Source organism: Bidens hawaiensis, unplaced genomic scaffold (assembly GCF_021521415.1).
Source record: "Bidens hawaiensis isolate Kalapana, Puna unplaced genomic scaffold, B.hawaiensis_p1.1 tig00001960_1, whole genome shotgun sequence".
In the NCBI taxonomy this organism is placed as follows: domain Eukaryota; kingdom Viridiplantae; phylum Streptophyta; class Magnoliopsida; order Asterales; family Asteraceae; genus Bidens; species Bidens hawaiensis.
The window spans coordinates 1,830,056-1,842,977 of record NW_027491108.1 but is presented as its reverse complement, the minus strand read 5'-3'; the positions used below and the strand labels follow the sequence as shown (position 1 = coordinate 1,842,977).

The following is a 12,922-nucleotide window of genomic DNA, read 5'->3' as shown; positions in this document are numbered from 1 at the left end:
AAAACTAGGTAAAGGTGCACCAAATTCTTTTTATACCAATTTAAGAGATATGTTTATTAAACGGTTTTATGTCGGTCAAGTTCAAAGATTATTACAACAACAATACGACAGCCTGCCGTTACTGCCGGGTTGTATTTGAGCACAAAATAACTAAATATCAAAAGAATTCATACGTTAGAAACCTCGAAAACCACAATTTAATGGTCTAAGTCACTCTCAAAGTATCATTCTAACGTCTCATACTAGTATGAAAGAGTCGATATTCTTTATTAAGGTCCCAAATAACTTTATCATATAATTACAACATAACTTTTAATCATTTTTTTAGTATAAAGTTTTTTTTAAGTCACTATAGGCAATATTTTGGCTTTATTAACCTACATGATGCAATAATTGAGCAAACTCATGTGGTATTAAATTAAACATTAAACATTATTAATAAATGATAAGCATTTGTGTTTAGGAAGTAAAGCTATGGTCAAAGATAGATGTTAAAAGGGGGAGGAAAAGGACAAAGATAATGCTGAAAATAGAAATAGTTAATACTCCAAAATCTCTAATGGGAATTGGGTAATAAACAAAGCACAGAAAAAGTGGAATCCCCATTGATGAAAATGGGAGTTAGATATCCTTCCAGCATAAAAGTGGGCCCCAGTTACCTTTGACTGGACCTCACTCCATTGAACAATAACTATGGTTAAGCCTCAAGTTAATGCCTACACACGTGTGGTGGAACTAAAGAAGTACCATGGTCAGATAAAAGGGGCCACACTCAAAACCTTTCTCTTCCAAATTATATATCATCAAAACTCAATTGAAAATTGAAAGCATAATAATAAAGAAGAAAACATGCCTGGTGGATTAGAGAAGCTACAGCCGTTGGATATTGCTGTGCAGATCCCATACCATTTCAGATGTCCGATTTCGCTGGAGCTAATGAGGGATCCGGTGATAGTAGGCACCGGCCAGACATACGACCGGTGCAGCATCGAGTCATGGACGGCCACCGGCAACACCACGTGTCCGGTCACACGCCTTCCGTTAACCGACTTCACGCTAATCCCTAACCACACACTACGACGCCTTATTCTGGAATGGTGTGTGGCGAACCGGTCGTACGGAGTGGAGCGGATTCCGACGCCGAAGCAACCGGCGGATCTGGTCATGGTCCGGTCATTGCTTAACCAGGCTGGCAATGAGTCTAACACTAGGCATGCCAGGCTGTCAGCTCTACGCCGGTTACGAGGCTTGGCACGTGACTCGGATAAAAACCGTTCGGTTATTTCAAGCTCAGCGCATAACGCACGTGAGGTGTTGATCGGAATATTGTTCTCGGAAACGAATTCGAACTCATCGGAATTGAGTCTGGAGGCACTAACGATTCTATCGTCGTTTCCGTTAACCGAAACGGAGTGTGTGTTGGTTTCGTCGGATCCGGATCGGATTCTATACCTAGTTTCTCTTCTATCGGATCCTTCGATTGACGTCAGGGTTAATTCAGCATCTCTGCTTGAAAACATCGTTGCCGGAACGAGATCTTCAGAGCACCGAGCGGAAATCAGTAAACATGAGGTTTTCGAACGTATAGTCGGAATATTAAACTATCCGTTAACGTATCCGCGAGCAATTAAAGTCGGAATCAAGGCGTTATTCGCGTTATGTTTAGTGAAGCAACACCGTCACAAGGCGGTTGACGCCGGAGCGGTGGAGGCGATAATTAACCGGCTGCCGGACTTTGAAAAATGCGACGCCGAGAGAGCGTTGGCGACGGTGGAGCTTCTGTGCCGGATACCGCAAGGATGTGCGGCGTTTGCGTCTCACGCGCTTACCGTACCTCTGTTAGTGAAAATTATTTTGAAAATATCCGATCGAGCGACGGAGTACGCTGCCGGAGCACTGCTATCGCTGTGCTCAGCGGCGGAAGGGTTGCAGAGGGAGGCGGTGGCTGCCGGCGTGTTGACGCAGCTGTTGTTGCTGGTACAGAGTGATTGTACAGAGCGTGCAAAGCGAAAAGCGCAAATGCTGTTGAAACTGCTCAGGGATTCGTGGCCGGAAAAATCTGTTAAGAGCTCTGGTGAGTTTGGGTGCAGTGACGTCATTAGGTTTTGATCCACTTTTTTTAGTTGATTATTAAGAAACAAAATTAGTTTTTAGAAAAGGAAGGTTCTAGAAGGAGATGGGGTATATAAAAGATTTGGGGGGAAATTGTATGTAAGAAGTTTTGTTGGTGGGTTGCTTTTTGGTAATGGAAAAACTTGAAGGTTTACTTTTGCAATTTGCTCCTTTTTATTGATTTATTTATCATGAAAAAATAAATTTTTTGGAATAGATTCACATTAAATTTGTACTAGGTTAAAATATTTTATTATGTCGACTTTTTCTTATAATTTGAACCAATAAACGAATGTGCAAGAAATTATTGCACCGACACTTAAAGTTACATACAGGTTAACAATAATATGCACCTTTTTTTATTTATATATCTTATATTTATAACATCAAGAACATCTTATTCAATAGTTTAAGTTAGATAAAATATGAACACCCGCTGCCTTGAATAAGTAGTTGGTTTAAACTCATCAATCCCGAGTACTCAAATCCACACCTAAGAATGCTTTCGGTGTACTGTGCCTCAAACGTGTTCGGAGAACTAAGGCATCTTTCAAGTAAACTAATAGAAAACTGAACAAATATATCATGTGGATTGTTTGTGTGGTATGTTGATAGTACAGTTTGAAATTACGGCATAGTCCTTACTGTTCACTCAAGCATCAAACTTCCATTCTTGTGATGGATGGACGTTAAACGAATCTGTGAAGTGAGCATAGCATTAGATTTTATATTCCAACGAAAACTAACTTGTGACTTGACATTTTTTTTCGGACCCTTTTATTTTATTTTGTTGCTAGTTTCTGAACACAAATCTCAAAGCTTTTGTGCTAAACCTTAATGCATGTTGATGTAGAAATGAAATCTGAAATTTAGTTGTTTGAATGGAGATATTCGACACTAAAAAATCATTATTGAGTCTACAAATTCGGAGTGTTACAATGGGATCGATCTACATTTGAGCCATAAGTCAGCATGGTTTTTTGTTTTTAAAAGTTAAAGATTTGTTCATCATTGAGCAAGGTTAATCTAAGGCCGTGTTGCCACTAGACTGTAATTTATTCAGTATTCTAGAACTTTAAAAGCTAGCTAGTATTGGACATATATGCAACAAAGTCATGCATATCATGTGTCATTTGTTTATTGAATATTAGCATTGAATTAGAGTAGGCCTAGGTGTGGGATTTTTTTGGTTGAATACCAACATCGTACCATATCGGTACTGACCAAACACCAAGGGCACGGTAATTGGTACGTGTAACGATTTCGGTTGCGGTATTCTTCACTCTCGATATTTTCATTGGTCTAGTACCATACCAATAGCAGTACTGCCCAAATGCGTACGATTTTGTTTTATGCTTGAGCTTCTTTTCACGATATTTTTTGATATGGTACCCAAGTTAGACAATAATTAGACTAATGATCCATAGTGCAATTGTGTATCATGCATATATCTAATATCTTGTTTGTCATCTTTGTTTTGGATATCGTGACTGTGTTGGTTGAACTTTAGACTTAATGAGTAGTAGTTTATGTATTTGTAATTAGCACTCAAATCAAATGTGTGTAAATCTTGTAATCATCAAAGACATAAATATTTTTAACGGGGTTCTTTTATCATCAATGGGATTTGAATCCCCACTACTTGAAAAAATAAAATCCCATACAACACCTCGATACCACTAGGCCAAAGAGATGTATCTAACGTCTAAACATGTATACAGTAACAACAGTCATTAGCCACTAAGCTTCATACATCTAAACATGTATACGCTAACAATTATTAACCACTAAGCTTCATGAAGGCTTCACTCGTCTTTTACTTATTTTGATAACCTATTGAACATGAGAAATATATTAACACTAATAAAATTGAAGAGTTTATATTCTTCCGACTTTTGTTTTTATAACTTTGCATGTGGCATTTGAAGGAAGAAGGTGAACTAGAGAGCAAGAATTAGGTGGATTTGCGTAAGAATATGTTTACAGCCATCACATATATGATGGCACTTATTGAGTTTAGAAAAACATCTGAAAAGTGACGCACACAAAACACCAACCATGATGCTCACATAGTCATGAAATGCAAACAATTGTCAAAATATAAATGATGATAAAAAATGCAACTTTAACTACCATTGACCAAGAAAATTGTCCCAACAATAATGATCATATGTGACAGACAAACAAAGCATTCACAACAAAAGTATGTGTTTTGAGCATGCCAAAAAAGAGCTTCCAACACTCATGATTTTGACCATAAACCAAACCAAACCAAAGTAAGCCAAAACTCACGATGGGTATTGGCTTTCGTCCACTTTCAAGCCTCGCATAATAACCGGACATAAATAGGTACAAATAAGAATTCTTACTGTAATTAAATTTTAAAAACTAAAAGAAACATAATTTTCATGTAAAGCAGGCGTTTTTGTTAAAATATGTAGAGCAATTAATTATTCAAAAAATATATGTATTACTAGATTAATCAAAAAATATATGTATTACTAGATTACTAGTTTTAAAATATATGTATTACTAGATTACTAGTTTTAACACTCCAATTTCAAGCTAAAAGATTTAACACAATTCATGTATAAATGCTCATGTAATTCCCATCCATCGACACCTTTTTAACCATGAAAACCGGTTAGCAAAAATAAATCATCATGACTCCACCAAAATACTTCTCTTACCGATAGACCAATGTAAGAAAAAGACGCCCACACCAGCCTTCTATTGATGAACTTAGAGAGTTAAGAGGTGATGTATAATCAAACTTAAAGGTGAAATCTATTTATGACCTTATCTTAGCCCTCTTTTTTGAGAGTTTACAAAAATGAGGGATCCAAAAGGATATGCAGAAGCTACAATAATATGTCTGCCAACCAAAGCATAAGATTAAATTCAAATGTAACATCTTTTGGGGAATTTATCTTAAATTAAATTCAAATGTAACATTTTTAAGTAGCCAAACCAGGCATCTTGCAAATGGGGCAAATATTTTTCTGTGCCAGCCACTGTTTGATGCAATCTGTGTGGAAGTCATGTCCGCAATCCAAGCTTCCAATATTGTCATCTGTGGCATAATCCTCCTGTAAAGTATAAAATAAAGTTTAACAAATAAGAACACATAACCAACAAAAAAAATTTTAAGTAGGACCCGCTTAAGAATCGAGCCAGTCTTGACCATAAACTTCATTCATAGACTATGAAGTTCTAATTATTTTACATAACAGAAAGGCTAATTGCATAAAAAATGATCAACATTAGTCCAAATTCTAATTTAGGTAATCAACTTAAAAAAATCAAAGTTTTAAAATTTATAATTGGGAAATTGTCAACCCTATGAAGTTTAGCCGAATCCCCAAATAAGCCCCTGGACTTCCATTTTTACATGATTAACCTTTTAAACTTCAAAACTTAATGATAAAAGACACTGGAATATATTTCAAACAAGAAAATCCTTTTCCTGCATAATTAAATATAAATATTTGAAAATTATGTAAATAAAGAGTCATTTTTCCATGATTAAATCACTAGAGTTTATATGGACCTTTTTTATTAAGTTTAAATTCACAAGAATTAAATCATGTAAAAATAAAGTCCAGCATTCTGACAAATGGCCTTTTTGATTTAAATCAACCGAAGTTCAACTTTAATTCAAGCAAAACTGATCCAATAACAGGACAAAACGACTGTGTGTGACCATGTAGACTTCTTTTTCTGATGCGGTACCCAAAAAAAAACTATTTTGTCTTAGGTAATCACATTAAATAAAAATCTAGAAATTAGAACAACGTTGAAACATAGCATATGTCTGTGTATAAAATATGAATAGTGATTGACCCTCAAAGTAAAACGCATGAATAAAACGTGTTCTCACCTGACATATGCAACATGGTTCTAACTTTTGAGTTAAAATCGCCATTAAAGCTATGTGTTTCCTTTGTTTCATTGACTTTAAAATGACTTCTTCACTCAGCCCAGTGTTCACATCCCCTATGCGTTCTTCCAATGCAAGCAGTTCCTGAAATAATTAATGCATACTTTAATAATACTGTACATAAAGGGGAATACTTTTAAGAAAACAAAAAAAAAGCTCATTTTTACCTCATATGACATATTATCAACATCTAGTCTCAGGTCACGGTGCCTGTCATGCAACTCAGCAACACCATTGATAAATGGATCAAAGATCATATAATCCTGACATATATCATGAATTATTTGTTAAAAGCGAATAAGATAAATTTATACCATTGCCGCCGGCAAAGGCTAGGTAATTTGTGTATAATTTCATGTCCCAAAATTCTTCGTATATCGTTTATGAATATGTAATTAATAATAAATGTTTTATTAAACAGTAGCATGGTATATTATTAAGGGTGGGAGTTAGTTATTTATTAAGAACTCGATCACGTTTATGTGAAACTGATTAGTTTGGGAATTGGGATTTATTTTAAAGCTAATGAGCAAAAAAAGTAAAAGCTAAAAACTTTAACCCAACTTTAAAAAAAATTGCACAAGAAGTTATTCATACACAGCAAATAATGTCAATAGACAATCTTACCCTTACATCACAAGAGAAGACAATAACTGGTCCTAAAAAAGTAAAATAATCCAAATAGAATTGTTTGTGTGTATCAATCGATTTTTGTTCTAAAACCTATAAACAGAATTCGAAACCAATTTTGTGACCGAACGCGCCTAAAACATAATCACTATTTACCTTATCTTCTAAATCCAATTTATCAAAATCTTATATTTGAGATAAGAAGATAAGATTTGTTTATAAAAAAAACTGTGAACAAGTTTCAGAAAGCGACTTGCCTCTAGTTATTAAGTAGAAATAGTAAAGAAATCTCAATGTCTACTAGTCAGGTTATGTAAGTTTAGTTTTTCAATTTCATTTAACTAGTAGGTAAAAAAAAATAGAAGTGAAACCAATGCAAACGAAATCAAACCTCGGCACGTAAATTTTCACCCCTTCGCATTGCATTCAACACTTGTCGGATCTGTTGCATTAACAAACAAAAATCATGAAACTGAAAAACTTTAAATAAATCTCGTAGAACAAAAGGTGGTAATGAACATGAATAAAGATTATAAATCGAAAAATGATATAGTTCAACCTAAATGGCAATATTTGATAAGAAAATAGTTCAACCAAAACTTTTTGACAACTTGACTATCAACTTAACTGTAATGATTTAATGGGCAAGAAGGTAACTGCAACAAGTTTTTCAAATAATGTATACATTGCAATATACGTGCAAGTTGCAACATTTAAGTTCTAAAGAATCAAAAGTTTGTATTTCTAGTAAAAGTGGAAGCCTGTTGACACCCTGAACAACATCTATAGCATCCAAATATATTCTTTAACCCATTTAATGCATCTTGCGAAAGTTAAAACTCTTGTTGCAAGATGCATTATGGTACTTCATAGGAAGATTAATATGATCATTTAAAAGTTGCAACATTCTTGCATTCCAAATATTATCTTCTCTAGTCTGATTTACCAGAAATTGAACTAACATGTTGCCCCAATAATGCATATGAAAACTCATTATCACTTAACAATCCCAATAATGCATATAAAAACTCTTTATAAATAATGAAAAACCTAAGAAACGTATATGAAAATATCAGTCAGGTTTACAGAGACAGCATGCAAATGCACATGTATATCATATTAATTTAAGGCGAGAAGTACCATTGAAATCATCAAATTCAAGTTCAAGACCATGTTAAATAGCTTCAGTGTTTTTTCATTCAGTTGGGTGGTTCCGTGGTTGTGGTACTCTTTAGTTCTCAACGCGTCAGTGATGTAAATAGATGTGTTGCAAGTTCATGTCAAGTAAAGATTTTAGTTTCAAGAGAAGTGTTTAATGTACATTTTAGTAATTCAGCATCAAAATCTTTTGTTTCAACAGTATGTATCATATGACATCATCAAATAGTCAAGTGTATCATAAATGTGAATTTACTTAATCCCCAAAATCATCATCGAGCCCTAATTTCTCAATGATGAGTTTAATGTTTATACCAACCCCAACTAAAAAAATTCTTAATGCCAAAAATGCCATTAAAATTTGGAAAAAAAAACATACAACAATTGTGTCAAGCTATCATAAGCAACAATTTAATGTATGTAACTAGTGCTCTTTTGTAATTTTACAATATTTTGGTGTGTTTTAAGCTTAACTTGACATATACAAAAGAAAGTGCATACTTGGTTGACCTATAAAAGTAGTCTTGATGAAAAAAGTTGAATACTTGGGTGGCCTTCACATATATTATCCCATATATCATCATATTTTGCAACCATAAAAAATAACAATAAGAATAACATACCTCCGATACCAGCCTTTGTCTTCCATGAATGTCAGCAGTTAATACCCGCCAATCATCACCTGGTACCTCCATCAATAAAGCAGGCCTTGAAAAGGACTGGTGGTTATGTCTCTGAACATGATTATCATCTGAGATAGAAGAAGAGCTGCCAAAAAACTGAGCAAAATGGCCTCTGTGCCCTCCAGATTCCACCTCAGCGGGCGGAAAAAGTGTCCAAGGGGGAATCTCAGACGACCTTTGCTGACTTGGGGTTGCATGGTTACTATGCAGAGGTGTCCATAAACCATTAAAACCACGAGAACCGCCAATGCCAGTTCTAGAACTCGATGGTGCACGATCACCACCACTACCGCGGCTGCCATTGCCGCCAGTAGCTAGACTCCAAGTAGTTGGATCTTGAACCAAGTTCCTACTTTCGGATGGTGGAACAAAATTATGATATTGCACATTGTTTCTTAACAAGCTTGATGAACTCCCATTTCTTGAACCGATATTACTGCCCCAAAGAAAATGATGTGTGTTTCTTTGAATATTGGGAACATGTGTTAATGGGGGTTGTTGGTTTGAAAGATTACTGGTTTGCCCTCGGTCCAAAAACTCATTAAGCAAAAGTTGTCTATTGGATGAATGGTGAGACGAGTTACCATTTAAACATGTTCCAGTTGATGGTATACTGTTATTAATACTATCATTAAGAAACGAGCCTCTAATGCCAAAATGCGTTGGTGGCGGTGAGTTTTCAGGAACTTCAATTCTTGTGTTTGGTGGTTCATGACGGTTCACAGGCGCAGGGTTGACCAAAGGTGAAGATATGTTTAAACTTCTAGAAGTTTCTGGAAAGTAACTTGAACCGACACCGAGGGTTTGAGTGGATGTACCTTCTAAAGATTTTCTTTTACAAGATAAACCCCAATTGCTAAAAGACGAAGAATGCATCATATCATCATCACCATCATCATCCTCACTATTATTACCCTCAAATTCAGGGTTTAAATTTACATTCACGGGAATATGATTAGAACTAGGACTTTGCACATTCACCTGTTGTTGCTGTTGGTCTAATCTTAAATCATGGTTGACTGCATTTGACCAGCTTTGACCATTATTAGAAACCTGACCTTGTAAACTAGCTCTAGAACTTGATTCACCAACATCCCAGCTTCTAAAACTTGGATAATTATTATGACTGTCTGTATTCACACAACTGAAATTCAACTCGTTGGAAAGATCGTTGTTTAACAACCGTCTTTCGATTGGATATAACATGTTACTCCAATCATCAGTTTCATCCATACTGGTGGTGTTGGAGTTTGGCCCCTGGTTAAGGTCAACGGTTTCTGGAAAGGGGTCAAATATACTCCTTTGACCTCGCATGAAGTCGAACTTATAAAATTGACCAAGATCGTCACCGCAAAAGGGTACTTGGCAATTCACAATATGAACCGGCAATTCTTCACTCTTACTGGATGCAAAAAAAGCACCAAAATTTAATGAATGGTGTTCCTGAGATTTATACACCAATAGAAAAAAGATGTTAATCTTACATCATCTGTAAAATAGATAATAGAAGTTGAGCACAAAGAGTTAAAAATATTTATATTCTTATTTCTTAGTTGTTAAATGAGTCAAAATTAAAGTTCAAATGAAGAGATAAAAGCTAAACGACATATACATTGTCAAAACAAATGATAAGTACAACTGCAATACTAAAATCATGAATTTTAAAGCATCAAAAGCATAAAGATTAGACAAATTACACATAAATAACAAACCAAGAATAATACAATAGTTTCAAGCCTCAAAAGAAGATCATACTCCATTATTATACAAAAAGGGCTAAACTTTGACCTAATTTATCATATAAAATATCAGCAAATTAAAAAAAGAACAAATTTTCATCAAATTGCAACAAGTTTGGGTCAAAATTGAACAGAAACAAAATATTGTAGATTAAATATTAGTGAAAAGATAGCAACGTTTAAATTTAATCATCGGAACATACGTAAAAAACAACCTAGAAATAAACAAAATTCGTAGATTCAGATTAAAACGAAAAGATCCACACGGATAGTTTTCTCCAAATTTCAACAATAATCAATAATAATAAGACACAAACACATGATGGGTATTAAGCGAAAGAAAAGTTTACCGATTGAGTTAATCGGGATGAATTGTAATTGGGGCTTTTAGTCGGTAGGATGACGATGAAGGTAACGAAGGAATGGATTGATGAGATAATCGGAGCTGCTCATTATGGCTTGAGGAATCGATCGACGATGACGATGGCAGTGATCAACGGAAGGAGATGAAGAGACAGAGAGACAGGGGTGTCGAATTTTGACGGTGAAGAAGAAGAATTGTGATTTGGTGGGTTTACGGTGAGGTGTGGAAGGAAGAGAATATGCTGATACCAAGGCTATTCTAGATTATCTTCACACCGTTGGATGATATGATTCATTTCATCATCTCACCTGCCACTTTTTTCCTTTTTCCAATTTTCTTTTTTAATTTCAAGCGGACGATAAACAGAGAATTTACTACGTTTTTAGTAATGGGTGACCCAATAATAAAAGACCACCGTTAGTTGTACTGAATCTTTAATCGTCTTCAAATTATCTCCGGTTGTGTGTAAAACTTTCACGTCCGAAGGCCCGCTGATGGTAAAGCCCAAACGCCCTAAGCCCTAAGGATTGAACTAGATGTCATAACTATCCTTGTTTTCCTTCATTAAGCCACTCATATCCCCTTAAACCGTTGCCTGTGAGGATTAAACCTGAATTTTCATTAAGAAATCCATACTTTCTATCAATATGCTACATTGAAAAGGACATCCATACTCAGTTGGTAAATAATATTGGCATTAGTAAGAATAATATTTGATATCATAAAAGTAATTTCAACTTTCAACGAATTTTAAATTTTAATTGCATGGTGTAACCTAATGGTAAAGTGTAATCCTGTGTGCTTATGATCGCATATAACGCTGGTTAGCTTAAGCCCACCGCGTTTTGTTCGAAGAACCCCCCCCCCCCAAACCAAATGCCTACTGCGATAAAACTCAGTTGGGTTCGGGTATAAACTTGGGACCTTGTTGTCTTCGGCCCATATCTTCAGTTTCCCCCTAATGCCAGTTAAGCTAAAGCACATTAGCTTGATATCTTAAGTTCATGTCAAAGTTATATTTGTGGATATGTCATTTGTAATTAGGAAAATTGGAAATAAATAATCTCACTTTATGTATTGGCCGATAATAATCTCATCTTTAAAAATCACTACCAATGGTCCTACCTTTCAACTATTTTTGTCACAATGGTCCTTCGTTAAAAAATACTTAACGTCGTTAAGTTTTTTTACTAGTTTCAAATCGATGATTTAGGGCCTTTAACCGGAAGAAGGATACGAGTCAACTGATGTAAAACTTATCTCGAAATGGTGATCCAAACGACGAAACAATGTTTTAATTCGGGTGCTTGAATTTTCAATTAACAAAAATCAAGTCATTTGAATCACCGTTTCGAGATAAGTTTTATATCAGTCGACTCATATCGTTCTTCCAATCAAAAGCCTTAAAACATCGGTTTGAAACTAGGGAAAAACATAACGACGTTAAGTATTTTTAACGGGGGACCAGTGAGACAAAAATAGTTAAAAGGTGAGACCGTTGGTAGTGATTTTTAAATGTGAGATTATTATCAGCAATACACAAAAGGTGGGATTATTTATTTTCAATTTTCCTTGTAATTATATATGAAGCGTATAGCATTTAACATACTCCATTTTTTATGGTTCATTTTAACAATTGCTTCATCTGTTGTACGTTAGGCTTTATATTTTGCATATTTGTGAGTTTATAATAACTCACTTTTGTTGTTTATCTTTCTTCTCGCTGTATGTCTGTTTCTTATCACCCTGTCATCGTTGTTTCTCTATGTTGACTGAAGATTGTGGTTGAAAGTTTGTGAGTTTCTACTTTGTAGGTTGTTTACATGGCATTTGCCACATCCAACAACGCTTGTACACTTTTATTTGTCTATAGGCTTTGTGACGACTTTCCACGTTCTTGTTTGTAAAGAGAGAGAGAGAGAGACCTAGTTATAGGGATTCTAGAGAGAGTGACAAAGAGATGGGGGAGTTAGTTGCGTTGTCGGCGGCCTTCTGACAGTGGTGCCGTTGACTTTTACCGAATAGCACCCATTTCTCATTGTCTATGGTGACGACGGTGGACTTACAACATGGCTTGGCAACTTGTGTTGCAACTATGGCGAAGATCGAACTTAACAAGACATTTATGTGGTATTGTTACACCGTTCGATCTTTTATTTTATCAACGCCTAACAATTATAACATTTCATTCTTCACATTACTCATTTTTACGCAATAAATAAAAAGGGAAGTGTTATTCAATTGGTGGCTTAACTTGAATAATTGTTCGGTTCAACAAACCACCCCTCTATTTATC

The 12,922-nt window shown here is 35.2% G+C and overlaps 1 protein-coding gene and 1 pseudogene across 1 annotated transcript; one reads left to right on the top strand and one right to left on the bottom strand.

The window, feature by feature from the left end:
• Positions 1-848: 848 nt before the first annotated feature.
• LOC143600632 (U-box domain-containing protein 26 pseudogene) lies at positions 849-2,109 on the top strand (annotated as a pseudogene).
• Positions 2,110-4,880: 2,771 nt separating this feature from the next.
• LOC143601354 (E3 ubiquitin-protein ligase MBR2-like) lies at positions 4,881-9,966 on the bottom strand. Its single transcript, XM_077078789.1, has 5 exons — positions 8,464-9,966; positions 7,074-7,124; positions 6,220-6,315; positions 5,993-6,136; positions 4,881-5,201 (listed from the first exon to the last, which is right to left on the bottom strand). Exons 1-5 carry the CDS (start codon positions 9,835-9,837, stop codon positions 5,070-5,072), a joined length of 1,797 nt encoding a protein of 598 aa, XP_076934904.1. The 5' UTR covers positions 9,838-9,966; the 3' UTR covers positions 4,881-5,069.
• Positions 9,967-12,922: the final 2,956 nt, after the last annotated feature.

Excerpts from the sequence above, each read along its gene's own strand:
- LOC143601354 (XM_077078789.1), bottom strand. The coding sequence starts at position 9,837 with ATGCGAGGTCAAAGGAGTATATTTGACCCCTTTCCAGAAACCGTTGAC. Across the intron at positions 7,125-8,463 it reads GACAAAGGCTGGTATCGGAG|ATCCGACAAGTGTTGAATGC; the intron begins GTATGTTATTCT and ends TTAATGCAACAG. Across the intron at positions 6,137-6,219 it reads TTGATAATATGTCATATGAG|GAACTGCTTGCATTGGAAGA; the intron begins GTAAAAATGAGC and ends TAATTATTTCAG.